General features: G+C 30.0%; 1 protein-coding gene across 3 annotated transcripts in view; it reads right to left on the reverse strand.

Annotated features, from left to right (window-relative positions):
• The window catches only part of LOC132917990 (uncharacterized), a 31,688-nt gene extending 17,694 nt beyond the window's left edge, over window positions 1-13,994 (reverse strand). For 2 of the 3 annotated variants that reach the window (XM_060979023.1, XM_060979022.1), the window contains exons 1-4: window positions 13,888-13,994; window positions 3,183-3,334; window positions 2,909-3,094; window positions 1,975-2,076 (exon numbers count right to left, since the gene is read on the reverse strand). In XM_060979023.1, coding sequence (XP_060835006.1) covers window positions 1,975-2,076; window positions 2,909-3,094; window positions 3,183-3,334; window positions 13,888-13,900 — 453 coding nt within the window. In that variant the 5' untranslated portion in view covers window positions 13,901-13,994. Of the gene's footprint in view, window positions 1-1,974; window positions 2,077-2,908; window positions 3,095-3,182; window positions 3,335-13,887 lie in introns of those variants that run through there. The other variant, XM_060979024.1, reaches the window with a different exon arrangement.
• Window positions 13,995-20,941: the final 6,947 nt, after the last annotated feature.

A 20,941-nucleotide genomic window follows, 5' to 3' on the forward strand; every position in this document is an offset into this window, starting at 1 on the left:
TAGCCAGCTTCTAACAATTTGAAAAGTGAAGAAAGAATAAAATTAAAAATGAGGTAATAATATATTTTTACATTTAACGTCATGTTATCGATTCTTCTCATGTTTTTGATAGTATTGTTTGAAAGACATACATGATCTCTTTTGTAATATTATCGCCAAAATCGCATTGCATAATTTCTTTTGCTACAGAAAACACTATAGTTTTTACCCAATTGTGTGTGGCTTGCCATACTTATCAATAATCTAACTTTTTAAATACGACGTTTACGCGATACTTCCATTGAAATTCGTAAAATTAGTAATTTATTTCGATTCTTTCTAGAAGCTAATTCAAAAATTAAATTGTTTTTTTTTTTCTATTTCCAGGGTTTTGATGATTGATATGGTGATTGAAAAGTTATGAATTCATAATTTGATTCAAAAGCATTTTTGGGAAAATTACGCATTAATCAACATATTATAGTAGAATTTTGAAGTGTAAGTAACTATTGTCATACTTATAATTTGGTTACATCTACTGGTTATTTTTTAAATTTGAGATTTTATTTTCTAAAAATCTTCTCATTATTAATTACGTAAAAAGTACGATAAAAATTTACATTAAACGACTCGTTTAGTAACTAACCTATTCAATTTAATGAGGTAATAATTCATTTTTCTCGTGCACACGTGTGGGTTAAAAATATGTTTATTGTACTTTTTAGCTACTCTGGCACTCGTCGCCGTATCGAATATATATTACTTTCTCAAATTAAGTGGAACAGTAATTTATTTATCTCATGGCTTATTAATAATCGTCGCCTCTAAATAGCTCGTTGAAATTCCCACCCTGTATAATTGCAACGCTGCCACACGTTACAACCATCAGCATCATTAATCCTAATATTTATAAACGATATTATTAAGTATTAATGTATTGTTTTTTATTACTTGTAATTTAGTAATACCGCGTCGTTCATAATGATGCCATTTGGATTTTATTACTTCCTACTTCCGGTTCACAAGTATTTTTTATCACCCCCTTTCCCCGGGCCACTACTAACGTTCTTAAGGCTGTCGCGATTTAATGATGTTAAACGCGTTCGCGTAAAATAGAAATCAAAAGCTATTTTTACGTAGATAAAATTTCAAAAAACATCATTCCTATAACTACCAGAGTATGATATCATAATATTATATTATTCTCGTATTTTCGTTGTATAGATACAAGTACCGTTATACCTCGTACATATGTTATATAACCAAATCAGGTAAATAATTTCGAAATTAATTTCTACATTGTTACGCGCTCGTATGCTGCAGGATCGAAAAATAATTTATTAGCTTTGTTGTACAGGGTGTACGGATGTTTACCAGTCGACGGGATTTCGGATATACAAAATATCTTTCTAACAATGCCTTTAATCTTTGATATAAACATTCTTTTAATGTCTACAATATAAATTATAATATTATCGCATCGTAAAGTTCTGTAGCGGTATTAACCATGTACACGGATGTTTATGTGATAATAATATGCATTGGACGGCATGTGTTAGGTTTTCGTTGGTCGTAATTATACTGTTATCAGTTGGCCGTCGAACGGAGTTGTTTTAGTAGACTTTTTGTATACACGGAATTGCTTAAAATATTTTTTCGGACTCTGAATCGAGCTTAGTAATGTTCACGTCATTGCCACACTATACGTCGGTGTTTTAGAATATAATATTACATTGCCATCATGCTACGCCGCTTACCTATGAACGTATGATATTTAGTGGATGAACCAAATGGTTTTATGTAAAAATGGAAAACGCGCTAACGTAACTCTCACAATATTTATAAAATAAGTATATATTTTCGATTCAAAGTCAAATATATGCATGGAAAGAGAAATAATATTATGTTTTTTTCGACCGACCGAATTTATTATAATAATATATAATAAAATAAAGCTGCGCATGATATGTAACGATTTCAATTGATTATGCTCACCTTGGTGTCCTTGTCAAGCTTTTTGACGTGTTTCTTGTACCAAACCAGTGATTGAGAGGGCAACCACTCGTAATGGTAATTTGTTTGCATCACGGTCTTTACCTGCAAATGAGTAAACGTTAGTTCACATTGTACTAACTTAACTTCAAATGCAGTTTCGGATGAAAAAAATATCCATGTTTTAACACGTCTTTCAACATTGATTTATTATATTTTACAGTACGTTATACGGTTAAATATTTTGTGTTTAAATATCCATAAAAACGTTGACACAACGCATTATATTATTATAATATGTTACGTTAATTTTTACATACGAATTTCAGAAATTTATATGCAAATACTTGCGTCGGAGATATCCCGATACTGGAATTAAACACCTGTAGAGTGGTAGACAGATAGTAATGTGAATATCATTCATTTCGGTTTTTTTTCCTACTTGGCACCGATAGTTTCAACGTTTCGTTTCTATTATATTGTGCCTACGTGCTCAACTCGATGAGAGATAATAGCAAGTGCACTGAAAATCGCATATTTGATATTGATAAATGATGGTCAAACATGCTGGACTAAATGACTCCGAATGCATATTATATTGGTCTAATGCATTGGCGTATAATATTATTGAATATTTTCTATTGTATAATACATATTATAAAATTATTGACCTAGGACGCAATTATTTACACCAGGATTGATTTTTCGTTTTATGTCATGTGATGTATTTTAATCGTATTGTTACGATAAATAAATAATTGGAAGTCTATAGGTCAAGCAATAAACGGTTCGATTAATCATAATGTTTCATATTATCGGGGATTTAATTGCTAATAAAAACGTACAGATTTTTAAATATTTTACAACAATGTAATAATAATATAATATAATTTATATAATATTTACGTTTGTCAGTCAATGGTTGTAATATACTTACATCCGAATAAAGCCGAGCAATTACTTCTCGGTTATTTCGAAAATGGTTTCTAGCTACTTTTAGCTGCGTCCGCACTCTTTTCAGTATTTTGATGTCATTGTTTCTATTTAAGTTTATCGATTCTTCGGTAGGATTGCGGAATTTTGTAGACATGTATATTTCGTTGTTTTTTGCGTTCGCAGCTATCTAAACAAAATACAAGTGTTAGACAGTATACACGGAATAAGGGAGGAAGTATTCAAAAACAACACAAATATTAAGAATCGATACTCACTAGAATATTACCACAGTGTCTTATGGTTAATGAAGTAATGGGAACGGTAGTGAGGTCTAAATCGTTTTCTTTTGCAGCCGCTGGCATTGCTAAACAGACCAATAGCAATAGTGATACTCTAGTTTTAAGTTTTCGACCTATTTTACGACTGGCTGGAATACAAATAAAATTTTTAATTACTTTTTATGACGAATTTGATGTAACTGTTAAAAATTAAAAATTAGAAAGTTGTATACCATTCATATGGAAACCCACGTATCAAAAATATTTGATGCAAAGCGTTTAATGAAACAAGTCATTGAATCATTATAGTTGAACTCGAATATTATCAATTAATAATAATCAAGGTATTTTTAATTATACAACATTTTTTCGAGATAATAAATAGATTACATTATAACTTTAAATATCACACGTATGACGTATATAAACAATGCAGTTTAAATTACATACCTATTTTAATGAACACATTTCTTTAAATTTTATATTATTTTGTATATTAAATGTAATTTATATATATAGGTAAGTACATGGTCATGTAGAGTTTGAAATCTAACTTTAAAGATTATTTAACTTTATAAATGACAATTGCACGCGGATTTCATTAACAAAAACGTGTTTTAATTAAATTTTGCCTGGAATAATAGGTTTATATTACTTTAGTTGTAATAATTAAATAAAAAATTGTTCGATAAAAACATTATTTTTTTTATTATGAAATCTGCATTCTTGACTATGACTTTTGAAAATAACGTAATTATGATTAAAATACACACACACATATATAATATATGTATATTTATTATTAGTGCTTATGTCAGTATATGTCTGTGCGTTTATTTAGGTGTTGATTTGTCTACACTCGAGCGTAACCGTTAAGCATAATATTATATAATATACACCCACAGTACACGCGTAATGCCATCATGCATATAGCATAATATATACATTATACATAGTACTGTTGGGACATTAAACCGGAGACGATATAGGCGGGTTTACGATCTAAAACGGAACCGTAAAAAGCAATAACAATGTAATATTGTATGATATTCGGTAAAAAAATAAATAAAACCAAAAAACGAGGGCATTATAGGTTTGACTATTTTATAAAAAAACGTCGGACGCACACACCGTCGCCACTAAAAGTCAGAAACGTGGTGCAGGACTCGTCAGCGGCGATTCCAATTGTGCGGTCGTCCGATAGACTTACGCCCTCGATATGATGTTATTTTGTTATCGTGAGATATGTAGATAATAATGTTTACTCGCGGGTGCCACGTTAAGGTCATATATTATAACACGTCGTGTTCTATGTCATACTTCGAATACGTACAGGTATACCCATGCTGAACCGATGGCATAATTATGACACGACAAGCAGACGTATTATAAGTATTAAGTACTAAAAAATATAATATGGAAGAATATTGTATATGAATTTATGCACGCGGACAAACGTGTTAATGGAGATCGGTCGAATCGTATTATTATTGTTACAATAATATTAAAACTATATTATTGTTGTTATTATTTGGTCTGAGATGTAATTTGGTTCCGTACGAAGTACCTACCTATATATATATATATATATATGGTAATTATTTTATGACAAAATGTATTTGTTTCACATCGATGATTACCGATATAGTACATGTATTTTTTTTTAAATATTTTTAATTCACTTAAGGTTTTGAAACTATTTATAATGTATCTTATCATTATAATTTTTTAAGTTTTTAGATTTTTTAATAGCCATATACATGTTTAATATCATATTCTAAAGCTATTTAATAATCTAATCCCGAACTTGTAGTTGATAACTACATGTAATATATATTTATCTATTTACCTATTAAAAATATTTAGTATGAATCGAGTAGAGTGACATATATATAGGTATCCCATTTCTCCGTTCATTTTAATTTACTGATAAAAGAATCACCCTTTACATATACAAATTTGTTCAAAAGTCTACATATAACATTTACCTATTGGCTATTACTAAATATATCAATACTTTGGATATACATCTTACACCCTTATGCCACCACATTTCCATACATTATATAAGCCAATAGGTACTGTTAAAATATATAGGGTTTTCAAATTTATATACATTATAATAGTAATTATTGATTTTTAATTTTTAGTTTCCTAATAATAATGTTGCCACTCGTTCGGTAGCTTACTGATTTTAAATCGTAAATTCAACGCCATGACATTACCATAATATGATGATGATAATGATGATAATAACAGTAATAAAAATAATAAAAAGTCTATAAATTATACTTTCAAAAGGATATATTTTAAGAAAAAATAAATTAAAAGAAGCTGACGTTCGTAGTGCATATATTATAAACGTATTATTAAAATAATATATCACGTGAAACACGAAAACGTGAAACACACACACGAGTCACCCGAGTCTTGTGACCGACAGTGTCATCGATTGAACTGACTAGATAAGCCAGACGTATGAACACGTGTGATGCTGAGGAAACGGCGAAACACGACGGCTTATGCGAAAAAATACATCGACCAGACCCACGTGATAATAATTATAATTTATAACTTATAAGTGATATTACGGTATCGGTTGCGAAGATAATACAACAATAACTATAATAGTTAAAACTGTAGGCGATAAAATTATTTTTTTTATTTTTTATTACTATAATGCTATAGCTGTATTACTCAGCGTTGGCCAGGGAGAAATAACACTGTAGTGATGGGCAATCCATCTGCATTGGATAATATAATAAGTGACTTTTTTTTTTACGTGTAACCAATTGCAAGCACGAATAAACGAATATGCGGTTAAAAATTATTTTTATATACCTGCAAGCATGTTCTGCGAGCCACTCTTTTTCTCCAATAGTGTAGTTTTAATACAAAACAATTCAACAATTTGGAAATATTTTGGTTGTTTAGTGTTGTTTAAGAAAAAAATGTGAGTGAGCATGCTAAGTGAATCACTTTGAACATTGGTTATCGCGATATTACTTTGACGCTAACGGTATAAAAATTAAGATAATCCGCGGTAATATATAATATAATACACCTTAACGTTTTTCGTTCATTTTTACCGTTTTCCGTCGAAAACGCGAATACGATCGATACTCCCGCACAAGGATCCGTATAGTTTGTAATAAATTTGTAGTAAACACTAAACTCGTGCGATTGTAATAATTTATAGAATAACGCGTGCAATGCGGACGTGTGACGCGCGCGCCCTCGACCGATGAATAATGACCAATCGCCTTCCCGCCGCGGCGCGAGACCGTCGGACGACGCTATATTTTCCGGTACTATACATCCAATTAATTATTTCGGCCCGCCATCAACTGTGTAGGTACAATAATATTACCTACACTTAAATAGGTATAGGGACACCCGCCGCGACCCTCGAGTCACGACCCATTTTGACAATAATAATTATAATATAATATATATTATATAATAGTAGTAATTATATCAACTATATATTATTACATGTGTCCATATTGTTTTGTTTTTGAGACAGCCTCCTCGGGTCAAATCAAAACCGAATACGTTTTGGTGAATAGAGGTACCTTATAATATTACACTATTTAATATTTATATATATTAAATCTGTATATATTAGTGTTACAAAATCAAGGTTTATTGCGCACCTGTCAAGTCACGATATATTACAATAAAACGCAAACCATCATAGTAATATTGTGTACAATATTATATAATATTATTATATTATATTATAGTTACTCAATAACAGTTTTGTATAATATACACTACGCGGTACCCGTAACTCGTAGGCACATTTAAATTTCAAGTTTAGAAGGAGCTGGAGAGGGTGTGGGTGTTAATCAATCTAATGTGTCATGGAAGTGCATTTAAAAATTTTTAACTCCTTCCTCTAAAATAAAGTTTGCTATAATATTATTTTATGAATACATTGCGTGATATCTATAGTTCTCTACATAACTACATTAATAGTATGGTAAACATAGTAATATCATTAGAAATATATTTTAGACAATGTTAATTTCATAATATTATATACGATATATATATATATAATTATTATTCACTATGAATTGCTTCTTAATAACTATTGTTGTAACTAATTACATTTTCATAGGTAAATAATATTCTTCATTTTTCTGAAATATCTTTTAAGTGGTTTTAGCTCACCTCTCCATAGCCAATGGCAACAACACCAATATATTATTACATTGTTGTACCTGTCTTAATTTTTTCGACGGATTTATTTGTCTAACAATATGGATACACGAATCATTATAAATTTATATAATAACTAATAATATCGTATAATGTATTTAGTCTATAGAAAGCGTATTTAAGTATTTTAAAGTTAAAGAACAAATGCCGTTTTAGATTGGTTAAAGACCATCCAGATACTAGGACCAAGTATAGGGTAATGATTTCGGATCTATAATATATAGGGTAATTTATTTACTACTATTTCAATCATTCAAAATTATAATTAATTAATTATTACTTGTTCAAAATTACATTTGTATTCAATAAAAAAGAAGAAAAAAATATAAAAATTTTCTATTTTGAAAATTCTATAGTTTAAAAAACTTAATAATTATGATAATAAAACTATTTAAAAAAAAAATGTTGTACCTATCGTAATGACTAAAAATTAACAAAAAAAATGTATTATCAAAAACGTTAATTTTTTTTTTTGTTGATATTTAAGTGTTTATTCTATCGCGCTTATGTCAAAGAATCGCCACTATTATGATACATCACATCGAGAAGAGATACTTATTTTTTACATCAATACAGTTTATTCGTTTATAACCTACCCATATACGCGTGACTGTGCGAGCACGCGAATGAGGAAAACATTGAAAACAGACTTTTATTACACGTGACGTTATTTTATACACACGTTCTGACGTTAGACACATAAAAGCATATGGATCACACATTCGTTTTATGTAAAAAACGGTGAATTAATTTTTATAGTATTTAAATTTAAAAATGTAATTACATGTTTAATTGCAAAATGAGTGTTAGTTTTTATAAAAAAATTCTAAGTTTATACCTAACCATATAAACGTGTGTAAAATGTAGGGAACAATATTATGTTTGTCGATAGTCAATGTACAAATATTTTTAGTTTATTAAGCAAGTAAGTACCTATACATTTTTCTAATTTATTCAAAAGGGATATTACTTATATAATGTGGTTGATTTATTAAGATATTTTCTTAACATGAGAAACAACATTCTCCTTTTAATTAACCGGCGCAGTAATCTGTCATGGGATTTAGAATTACTTTCATACTATACTATTATTATTTATTTTTTTTATTCTTTTTATATGTTTTTAATGTTTTACATAAATTAAACATTATTAATCAAAGTTCAAAATAGATAAACAGTTTAAATTTTAAATTAAGAAAGTATGTAGAATTGTATTTAAGATACAACTTTAATTCTAAAATATAATCCATAATTTCTTTTCGTTCAAAGAAAATGTTTAAAAGATTATACACATTGTGCTAAGATTATTTTAGTTATTAAATATAGTTTTAATTAATAAGACTATAAAAACTGGAATTATGATGTGTCTGTAGGTTGCAAAATAATAAAATAATTACTTGAAAATCTATAAAAAAAAAAATATAAAAAAATAAACATATAATAATATAGTATTTAATTATATACATTAAAAATTTAAAAGTATAAAAATGTAAATTTATTATTTTAAAATTCATTATATATTAAATTTCCTTACTTAAATACCACATGAATAGAAATTTAATAAAAATAGCATAGTTTAATATACTTTGATGTTTTTACTAAATTCTTTTCATGCATTATTTTGAGAAATATTAATATATCCATTTAATACACAAATATAAGTACCTAGGTACACTATAACTGAATACTGATATAAGATTGAAACCTGAATGTATATCTCGAGTACTTGTACCTATATAAAAGTTTTTTGTAATCTATATCAATCACTCAATCATAATAAATTAAAAATAATAAATAATATTGTTTGAATTAGTAATTAATAATATTATGGGCGTTTACATTTTTAATGTTGAAGATAGTATTATTCACCTCTAACCTCTCCATCAAAAATAAAAATTATCCCGCTCAAATGCAGTTTTAAAGACATTCAAATTTAAAAATGCATTAATATCGATGAACAGCCGTAAAGAACAAAATTACCTTAGAATTAAATCAAAAGGAAAAATAATTAAAGGAAAATGTATATCTTATATTTTTTTACTCTTAAAAAAGTTTTTGTAGATAATGTATTTGAATAGCTGATTTTTAATACGACATTTTTTATGAACAGCTCACCTGACACCATCAACTACTTAAAATTATAAATTTAAATTTTATAAAACAATAAAAATGTTAGTACATAAAACGTTTATTATTTATTATAACTTTATAAATTTATTTTAATAAATAAACTATATATAGTGTAGGTTTAGTAATAATTGAAGAATAATGTTTCGATATTTATCGTAATTATTTTTAGTCATAGGTTATATTATTTTTTATTTATTTCGTAAAGAATAAACATGGTATATATTGCGAAAAATATAATAAACACAACATACGTAATCTAAGTTGTACAATGATTAATCATTTATATTAAATTCGTATATTATAGCGTAAGATTCGGTGATCGATATTCACTGTAAAAAATCTACCGTTAAGTAAATAATAATAATATAGGTTGTTGCCAATAATATTAGTATTGTAATAAAATATTTTTAAATATGATATTGATAATAATTACTTAAATTAAGTAAATTTTTATAAAAAGAGGCAGAATTTTAATTTGTATAACATAATACGTATAAAACACTTTGCAACCTTTTGGTAAAAATTAATTGAGAATGTGCCAGTTAAAAAAGTAATAAAAAAATTATAAGTTCGCGATGCTAAACTATAATGTAGATGCAAAAATAATTGTGATAAATTTAAGACTATACACACATAGAATTTTTGTTGTTTAACGTTTAAATTTAAACACGTTTAAGTGGCATATGTAATAAAATATATCAATATACAACATAATATATATATTATGTACTAAATACCGACGGAAATCTCAAACGCAAAGTGTGAATGATTTATGATGAAACAGTTGTCTATTGCGATAAAAACGTTAAACTACACTAACATTTGGCAAAAATATAAACACTCTAAATATAGTGCACGCGCGGTTATTACATGTAAAATATTATAAAAGTTTATTTAAACGATTTCAAACATCAAATTGACAATTAATTTAAACAAGACGAGTAAAACGATTCACTCGTCTCGCGCGAAGATGAATAACGTCGGCGGGCAACGGATACAACCGGTGGCCGTGGCATTAATGGCGTTCATTAATAATAATAGTATATTTTATACATGATATTATTGTGCTACCAATGTGCGCCGATCGCACACATCGATAATAATATGATATACAATTATATGCACAATAATATATCGCGTGTATCATAACGAAACGGAGTACACAAATAAAATACGTTTGCACTTTATTCAAGACCAGTCGAAATGATTTTGCAATACATTACGATTATAATATTTAAAATTATATTTAGCTACACCGTCCGCAAATTGGTCTATATCCCATAATGTCATAACAATATGATATATTTGCAATATAGTCCTGGATTTATGATGCCTGTTCGGCTGTTCATAGTATGCGTTGGTTAAAAGTTTATTACAAATAAATACATCTATATAACATAGTATATTATATCGATCGCAGACAATTTTTGCGTGCATAGGTATAAATCGTCTTACCACACTGCAATATTGCGCGTGCATGATCAAGCGCGGGCACGAATTTTCGAAAAAAGCTACTATGCACATAAAATATTGTTAATACAATATAATTATTTTAGTACTGCTTACCTATATATTATGTTGCATTTCTTTGACCGTCGTCGACGATAATAATAATAATATTGTACATACACGTATTTTGTAGGTCGCATTTCCGAATTATTTCGTAATTAAATTTTTCGTGATACTAAACGTTGCAATTTATAGCTTCTATCAATTTGGAGTTTGTGAAGTTAAACAAATTTAAAAAAAAAAAAAAATATAATTATAAAAATGTTTCACTTGACCATTTTTTTACACGACAACAACGATATATAGAAACATTACGTAAAACAATAATTATTAGGTACGCTACTTTTGTCACAGCGATATTGTAAATTTTGTGGTTTTGATTCCGCGAGGAACCTAACTGTACCAGCGATCTTTATAAAGAAAATCGCAAGATTATAATATTTATAATATAATTCCGTTCTACAGCGGCGTGTTTCTTCTATTTCGTCATGACTACATTCACGATTAGGTATGTGCGTCCGATTATCCCCAACCCAGAGTCGAGGGTTCACCGCACCAAGCAGCATGCAGCAGCGGTCGACAACAAGTGTCCAATCTCGACGATTATTACATAAACCGTAATGATATATAATAGGTATGCGTATGTCGTGTGCGTTTGTATGCATATACATATATACATAAAAGACAACGTTCAAGCCTCAAACGCCGATCTGATAGCTGATTGTGTTCAGACTTCAAACACCAGACATAAATCGGCAGAAGAGGCTGAGCGGGCGTAGACGGACGATCTCGAAATAATAACGATATATAGTGTAAAATAAATAAAATAAAAAAGAAGAAGAGAATTACACCCAAATATATAGCTCCGGGGTGTTTCCGACCTGACCTCGATGTATATAACTCGTTTTAATAATAATAAACGGTTTGAAATAATTTTTATTTTACGTAGGTACACAGTATATCACTGTAGTAAGGCGGTCGAGTCCTGGTATATAATATAGGTACTTCTAATTAAATTTATTAAAATTATATTAGTACAATAATAAATAATAATACATTATTTTATTTAATAGAATTATGGTTTATAAGAATGAGTAACGCATATTGATATCACTAATGATAAAATCCTTAAAAGATTATATTTTTGATAGACGAGAGTCTCTAAATATTAATAATTATAAGAATTTAATATAAGTAGATAAGATAATTAATCAGTGAAACCAGTTGTAGGATTTTTCCAGCTCATTAAAATTTATATTATTGTGCACCCAAAAATTAACAAATGGTACATCTAAGATTTAAATATATATAATTGTAACTTCTTAGTTTCTACTTAAATCGTTTTTTTTTTTATTCCTATTATTCCTTAAGTGTTTTAAATCTCATTCATACTCATCCGGTCCATGCTTTAAGCGGCTCTTTTCAAGATTTTTTTTGAATGCCCAACAGGGCCCGAACAATAGGTATATCAATAAATTTACCTTCCACGTTGTTCCACGACTATTAGACAGCATCAGAAAAGCTGGCGATTGAAATAAAACGATATATTACGATGAGGGTGATCTTTATCGATAGCCGATACGATTACATCTCTCCGGGAGACTTCGAGACGATCCATGAGTGAAAACGACATGTTGATAGCCGTTATCTACTCATCACATAACCTACCAACCGTAGATTGGCATAACTGTATTACACAGCCGGGATGATTAATACAAATACAGTTTCGCAAATGCATTCTAATAATGAATGGAAAATATTTAAATTGTTATACTTTTTTAAGATGTTTTTATTATAAATAGTACCTATCTATACTTGTCTTATTTTACATAAAATTTATTCAAAAATCCAGAATGATGTAAAATTGATATTTTTCCAAATGATTTTACAATATTATAATTGGTCGTAAGCGAGTCACGTGTAATAATATTTTTACGTTGGTCACCCCTAAAATATATTAATACACTATTTTTTTGGTAGAGATATAACATAAATACAAAATATGATATATTTTCTGTAGTATTATTTAAGACTTAATCGGAAAATTATTCACCTGCTCGACGAACCAAAAACAGTGAAGAATCTCTCGAAACTAGATTTTACGCTTACATTACGTCACCATAATACCTAGGCCATTATGTGAAGATGATGTGCAGTTGATTAAAATAAATACTATTCAACGTACATACTAACAAAAACAGGTAAATAGGAAATTTATGTATTTATTTGATTTGACGCAATTATTTTTGTACAGTACAGGTGACCTACCTTAAAATAAATTATGCTACAAGAAATTCAGATTTACAATCATCAATCATGATTATTCTCAGACTTTGCAATACTTATATTTTTGGTACGTATGTCGTATATTATGTACTTTTTATCTTCACGATTATAAAGAGGATTCCATAATTCATAAGTTCGACTAGGACGTAGAAATAGTTCAATAAACAATTAAAGCTGAGTGTTAGGTGAATCGTTTTTTTCACATAAATACAAAAATAATGTAAAGTACTACCAGTAGCGTGCTGAAAAATTCTTAAACTCGGGGCAACACAAAAAATTAAGGACCCGCTTACCCAAAAATATCATTTTTTGGTGTGGCAAATGTAAAAAAATTGAGATATATATATATACATTATACGATATATTTTTTGCATTTTTTGAACTTTTAACATTTTATCACCCACTCGCCTGTCTTAGGCTTGAGGCGATTGGCTGAAAAAAAATCCGTTTTCGGCACGCCACCGGGTTTACTCATCACTATACTATAATAATACATTACACGACGTTATGATATTATAAGGTTTAAGTAAAAGTTATGCGATCGTCTCACCTTTGAACACCATGTCGTCGTCGTCGGATCGTGTGCGGCGAGTCGGTGCATCGACCGCGCTGTCTGCAGCCCATCGTGTCCGGCACTAGTAAATAAAAAGAACACACTGCGCACCGTCGGCAGCGCGCACACACGGCGTGTCGCCGCCGCCGCCGCCTTCCCCCCTACGACACCGCTGCGTACCCCCGCGGCCCCCGGCGCACCAACCGTAATGCGGTGCACCACTACCGCACATCGTCGTATATTAAAATAATAATATTATAATGATACCTATGACGATTATTATTATTACGTATACGCGATTACAATACTATTATACTACGACACCCGTCACACAGACACACAAGCACGAGCCGCGCGCGATAATGATATCGTTACGACGTGATAAAAAACAATAATAACGTGTGACGACCACGAAATACGCGTCGTCGTCCGTAGACTACGTGGTACCAGATATTCCGGCCGGCTTTTTAATGGCCCTCGATATGATATTATTATTATACGCATCACACGAGATAATATGAGCACATTCGTTGGATAAAACAAAAAACTTTGAACAATTTACAGCATGTCTTCACGATACACGATTTTTGCAGGACATAATGTGGGGTATAGTAAAATAGATCATAGTTTATGAACAAAATCATTTGCCAGTCAATTTTCACATGGAGTCTATTAATTAGTCTGTCAGTAACGAATTTATCAATATAGAAAATTTCGAGTTTAGATTATTTTAATAACGTATGATGTAATGGTAGTAATTAAATGTTGATGGAATTGAATTAGGTAAAAACATATTTTTCATACCTGAAAGTAAAACTAAAAGGTGAGTACATTAGTACAATCGGTTTATATTATTATAAATTTACTGTTGAAAATAACGAGCACTGCCATTATTATTGGGGTGCACTACTATACTGAAACAACAATTTAATTCTATTGGTCCGTGTAAAAACAGTGCAAAAATAACCGCGTTAACCCTTTTCGTTGTGATCGATACGGGGCGGTGAAACGAGTCTAGTGGGCGTGGACCAAGCTGTACCCACCACTCGACATTTAAATGAGCACCTATATATGACATTATACGCGTTACAATATTATCGTGAATATTATACACAGTAATAATAATAATAATAATATATAGTACAGTAATCGCCACTTATAATGTGTAACTCCATTATACACCAACACCATTAGATTCAAACTATACGCTGGTTTAATTTACGTCTATAGTATAATTCTATACGAACACGTAAGAAAAATTCGTTTATTACACTGGTTAATGGGGTAAATTTATATTTTTAAGGATTTTTACAGATTTTATTGCAGATATTTTGACGATTAATATTGTTTCATTGAATTATCAAAAAGTATACAATAACAAAAAGTATTAATATTTTTGGAAATATTTTTTTTTTCAATAGTATATTTGAAGTTATTTTAAAACAAAATTTTTGAAAAAATAAATTCTATTCTTATAGTTGTCACCAATAATTAAGTTTTTTTTTAAATTTTTATTATGAATGACAACATATATAAATAAATACATAATACTGCAGAATATTTTATAATTACATAACCAAATTTAATTTGTTTTACTTCAATGCATATTATTATGTCCCTTTCTATGGTTTTGTTCTTCGACCTTTCGTCTCATATTAACTCTTGAGACTACTGTCGTACAATAGGTACAATATTTGCTATCATCGTATCCAATGTTATAATGCAATCGATTATTATTATACGGCTACAATACGTATGTACAACAATAATAATATGCGCGTCGGATCGGACACAATGCGGCAAGTGGCATAATATCGCGGATTCCTTATAATAATCGGGCGGTGGTTGGTCACGGGTCGGTACAGCGATTTTTACGCGTAATAATAATACGGCCTAGGCGCCCTCCTGGTGGGCGCGTACCCGCCGCCGCGGTGAGCGCCACCGTCCGCCCCGGAACACTCACAATGCCTCGTACATAACAAACGCGCGCGCCGCCCGTGCCCAATGCCTGTTGTCAATGTTGTCCCCACGGGTACATAGACCGGCCGCCCCCCGTAAATTATTATAATAATAATTCACAATGCAATAACCGTGTGTATATACACGATGATTCACAATACTTGATTTGGTTCATCCCCTATTTTTTCATTTAATAAATAGTTCATTTAAATTCTAATTTTCGGAATTTTTAAATATACTTAAAGACTATAATATCATCTTGAAATTTTTCGTACTACTTAGGGAGTGCTCTATAGCGATCCAAACTTTTGTGTTTTAAATGAGAACGCCTCAATTTTAATAGAAATTATTTGGTGGATATATGTATGTATTTAATTCAAATTTCAAAGAGTATTTTTAAATATTCTTATCAAGGACAGAAGTCTTAAATGATTTTACAAAAATATAAAATATTTGTAGATGGTAGATAGATACTTTACGTATTAATTAATTAAAGAGTATCAGGAAAAAATGAATCTTTACCACATTTTTTTTTCATTAGGGAATTGAAAAATGTCCTTATTTTAGATTGAAAAATAGGAACTTATACCTACTAAATACTAGGGCCAGTAACAATGAGCATCCGATATTAGTGATATTACTATCATCAACAATAAATTATAATATAAATAAAAATAATATTAACAGCTTGTCTTCTAAGTTGAATTGAGTACAGCGATATATCCTGTAATACACTTATATGACATACATTTTTAAGCTCTTGAATATGAATGGGGAAATTTTAGAGCAAACTATATTCAAATGACGATCTAATGAGGGTACAAAACAAAGTTTTAAAGTATTTATAATGTATTAGCTTTTAAAATTAAACTATAAAAGCCAAATTATTACAATGAAATATATCACTAATTAACTATTTAGTTGAGTTAAAAGGTTAAATACAAATTAAATAAAAAACATATAAACCTTAAAACTTAATCGTTTTAACGAGTTAATGACTATCTAAAGTGGAACCTCGATTATCCGGGGTAATGGCGGGGAAGGGTCACACGGATAAATGAAAACCACGGTTAATCGAGACTTTTTATAATAATGTATTTTATTATTTAATTATAATTAGAAGTATATACAATAATGTTATACATCTACATTCCATACTTATTTTTAAATTTTCGGAAGAGTGAGCACGGTTAATCGCGAACACGAATAATCGAGTCACGGATAATCGAGGTTCTACTGTATCTTTATATACCTATATATTATAAGTATATTAGATAATAATGCGCGACTTTATAACACGATGCAACGTGATATCATGTGTCATATGACATAATATAATTATATTATACTCTATAATTTATATATAATATAAAGGATGTATGATGGTGTCTCGTCCCCCGGCGGTGTATTTGACTTTATTTTATTACGGAGGGGAAGGGCCTACGACTTATCTTATGAACTGCGACACCCGGCGCACTGTGCATTTATATATATATATATATATAATATGTATATATGTACATTGTACCTACATAATATAAATTTATATACACAATAAAATAGTTGTTTGCATACGGCTCTCACCCCGACCCACCAGTCTGTCCGTCTGTCCGTCTGCCTTGCGCCGCCGACTCACCACACGTCGTACACCAATAATACCTATATTATCATCTGCGCGCGATGCGTGCGGTGTTCGAGCGGGCGCCCGCTGAGTGCCTACCCGGGTAGCTGCATAGGCTTTAAACGGTAGTTATAATGACGTCGCATACACCGAGAGGGCAATATATACTATACAAATGCGTGTGTATGACATGCGGGCGGCGGCGGCGGCCTCGTCGGAAGCCTTTTTTCTCCGTCTGCTGGAATTTGCCACCCACGCCATAATAATAATGATATCGTCAAACGACGAGTTCGGGACGTCGCCGCGATTTATATACACATACACATAATACAACGTATAGTAATAATAATAAGTGTTATATAATAAATAACGAACGAGCGGTCTCTTCTTCGCACACAATGCGCGCGACCGGCCGGTCGGAAAACCGAAAAAACGTTCGCGGACAATGCAAAGTCGACACCGACCGAATGTCACGAGTAGTTACGGATGTTCTCCACCACACCCTCCACTCATTCTACCCGATATAAACGTTTCGATATTGTATGTATACATATGGCATGTATCGGTATTTGGTATATACTCTCACGCGACGGATTCTTTAATAATCGAATTCCGTCGCCGTCCTTACAGCGACAAGTACCTACGATAATATAACGAAATCGTACATTATAATAATATTATGCAGATTACTGCTGTAAGTACATCACTTCGCTAAAATAATTTCACCGATCGAATTATAATACCGCAGCGACCGATTGATTGATTCGATCATTTTTGTATATCTCGTCGTTATCGCCGTCCGTCGCACTGCGAAACCCAATGTTTAAGACTTTAATAATCATTCACACGTGTGAATTACGTAGATAGGCGTATTTATTTTTAGATTACTATTCGATTATAAGTCCATATTTTTTACACGCTTCTGATTTATGACAGTGTTAACTGTTAAATGATTTTCAGCGGGAAAATATTTATGATTTTTTATGACTATCGTGTTTCTTTTTCATCGTTCGAAATTTATTAACGCTCGTTTTCAACATTAAATGCATTAGATTTTTTCATTTTAAAAGGGTACCTATATATTCACCGCTAATTAATGTACTTACATATTATACTATATTATAACACGGCCATTAACGTTTTGCCATGTGCAGTAAATTATGAGGAACGTATTATAATGTTTCGAACATTCGCTTTGGCACGTATCCACGCCACGTATATCGTATCCCGCAAATTTCCTTTACATTGTGATGGCTAGCGAGTCATGTATTTAAAACTAAGTTTACTCGGTGAAATACATTAATTGGAGCGTCAAAATGACGGGCTATTTATTTGGATGATAATAATACAATTATAAAACAAAGTATAAATTTGTATTTTAGTTATTAAAATATATATTACTTGTAATTTCCGCGATAAAGTGTCACGGCATGCTCTAATCTATACTATTATATTATTATAAATAAATAAAGACCTAGCAGGATAAAATTAAAGGGTTTATACAGTTTAAAATTATATAAATCAACGTAATTAAATAATTCAAATTATAAATTATGTATTAAAGATTTAATACAAATATGCAATCTATCAAATTCTAATATTATTTTTTTATTATTAATACTTAATAATATGTAATGTGTAATAATGACCGTAAAGAATTATGATATACGATTTATTGGAGTGTTTAACATATAATTACAATTTACAAGTGTTTAAAGTGTGATTGAAAGTAACAGAAAATATAACATTAAAGAAGGAACTTATTTCACTTATTTTTTTCTATTTAATCTGGGCATTAAAATATTATTGATAACTGATAAGCTTATATGCATATACATTTTAAAATTTACATCAGCAGCTATTATTGTGATTTTGTGTGCCTATTTATATTTATTATAATAATATCATATTAAATGATGCAATATTTTGATGGAGTTGATTTTAGTTTGGTTGCGACTTCTGTAAATTAGGAAAAAAATTCGTAAACCGACATTATTCGTGGGACATATTATATCGTTAAATATACCCAAACAAGATAAATGAAATGCACTGTATGTATAGAGTCAACTTAGATTACGGAATAAAAATTAAAATAATTCTGTGTTATAATTTACAAAATTGATAGCATAATTAATTTTTTAAATAAATTTGCTTTTTAAATGGTACAGAAATATTTATATTACATTTAATATTTGAAAATATTAAGCTATAATTTTCTCCTGATCTCGTTTCAACATATTTTTTATTATAATATTAACGGTGAAGCTCATCTGCTTATTATTAATAATGACTGACGTTATTGAGGACTACTACATACATTGTTTGCCTAAACTAACATTTAATGCTTATTTTTCAGTATGAGTATGAAACAAATAAAAATTTGAACTGCTACTAAATTCATACAACAAATCTGTCTCGACTCCAATGATAAAAATACTTTTATTTCAATGTATTATAAATTATTTAATTTTAGTCTAATTTTTACATTACGGCTTTAATATCTAGTCACTATACACCATTGGTTTAAAAACTACACTAGAGAAAGTTCAGAACAAGCTGTTACGTTTTCTATAGTATTCAAGTGTACCTATAGTCCTATACAATACCTAGAACTTCCCAAACATCTTATAATCAATTACTTACTTAGGTGCTTAAATCTTGAATCCCTGGAGCGACGCGTACAGTATCAGATTTGATTTATATGTTATTAAATGGCTTTCTAGCATTCTAAGCGTTCTAAATTATTTACATTTATTTAACAAATCTATTTTATTTAAAAGAACTTTGTTCGATTTTTTTTTATTTATTTAAAAATCATGTTTCTGCCAATTTAGTTTCACATATAAATTGATATATCAATAATTATTTTTACCATTGTTAAGTAACTTATTTATTTATTTAAATATGTTCATTGATCGTGTACTCGTGTATGTAATTGGATCTGAATCCGTTTAATATTTCAGTAAATAAATAATTATAAAATAAATTCTTTTTTTTTTGTTCACATAACATTATTTTACTATTCACACACTCTAATTATTATATTCATGGCATATACGTATACGTGTGAAAAATAAGGAAGGATGGCCGTGATTATAATATTATTATTTATCATACCAACAATATGAGTTGAAGTGTTCAATATTGATCGACATGTACCGTTGTCTTTGCTGTAGGGCATTGGAAACGGTTTTCGATCGAAACAAATAAATCGTCGGTGGTTCGTTATAGAAACCCGAGGCGACGACTAGCTGCGGTGTATTAATATTATTATTATCGCCATCGTCATCGTCGTCGTAACTGCCGAGGAAGACAGCCGCGATCTCCGCATCGTACATAATATATTATTATAATATGTAAGTACTTATAACTATTCTCCGGGGCGACCGTCGATCCGATATCGCTTCTCGATCGCAAAACATAATTTTGCTTGCCAGCGTATAAGACGGCCTTGTATCGTTCACGCGTTGC

The sequence above is a fragment of the Rhopalosiphum padi genome, chromosome 1, assembly GCF_020882245.1.
Source record: "Rhopalosiphum padi isolate XX-2018 chromosome 1, ASM2088224v1, whole genome shotgun sequence".
NCBI classification, from domain to species: domain Eukaryota; kingdom Metazoa; phylum Arthropoda; class Insecta; order Hemiptera; family Aphididae; genus Rhopalosiphum; species Rhopalosiphum padi.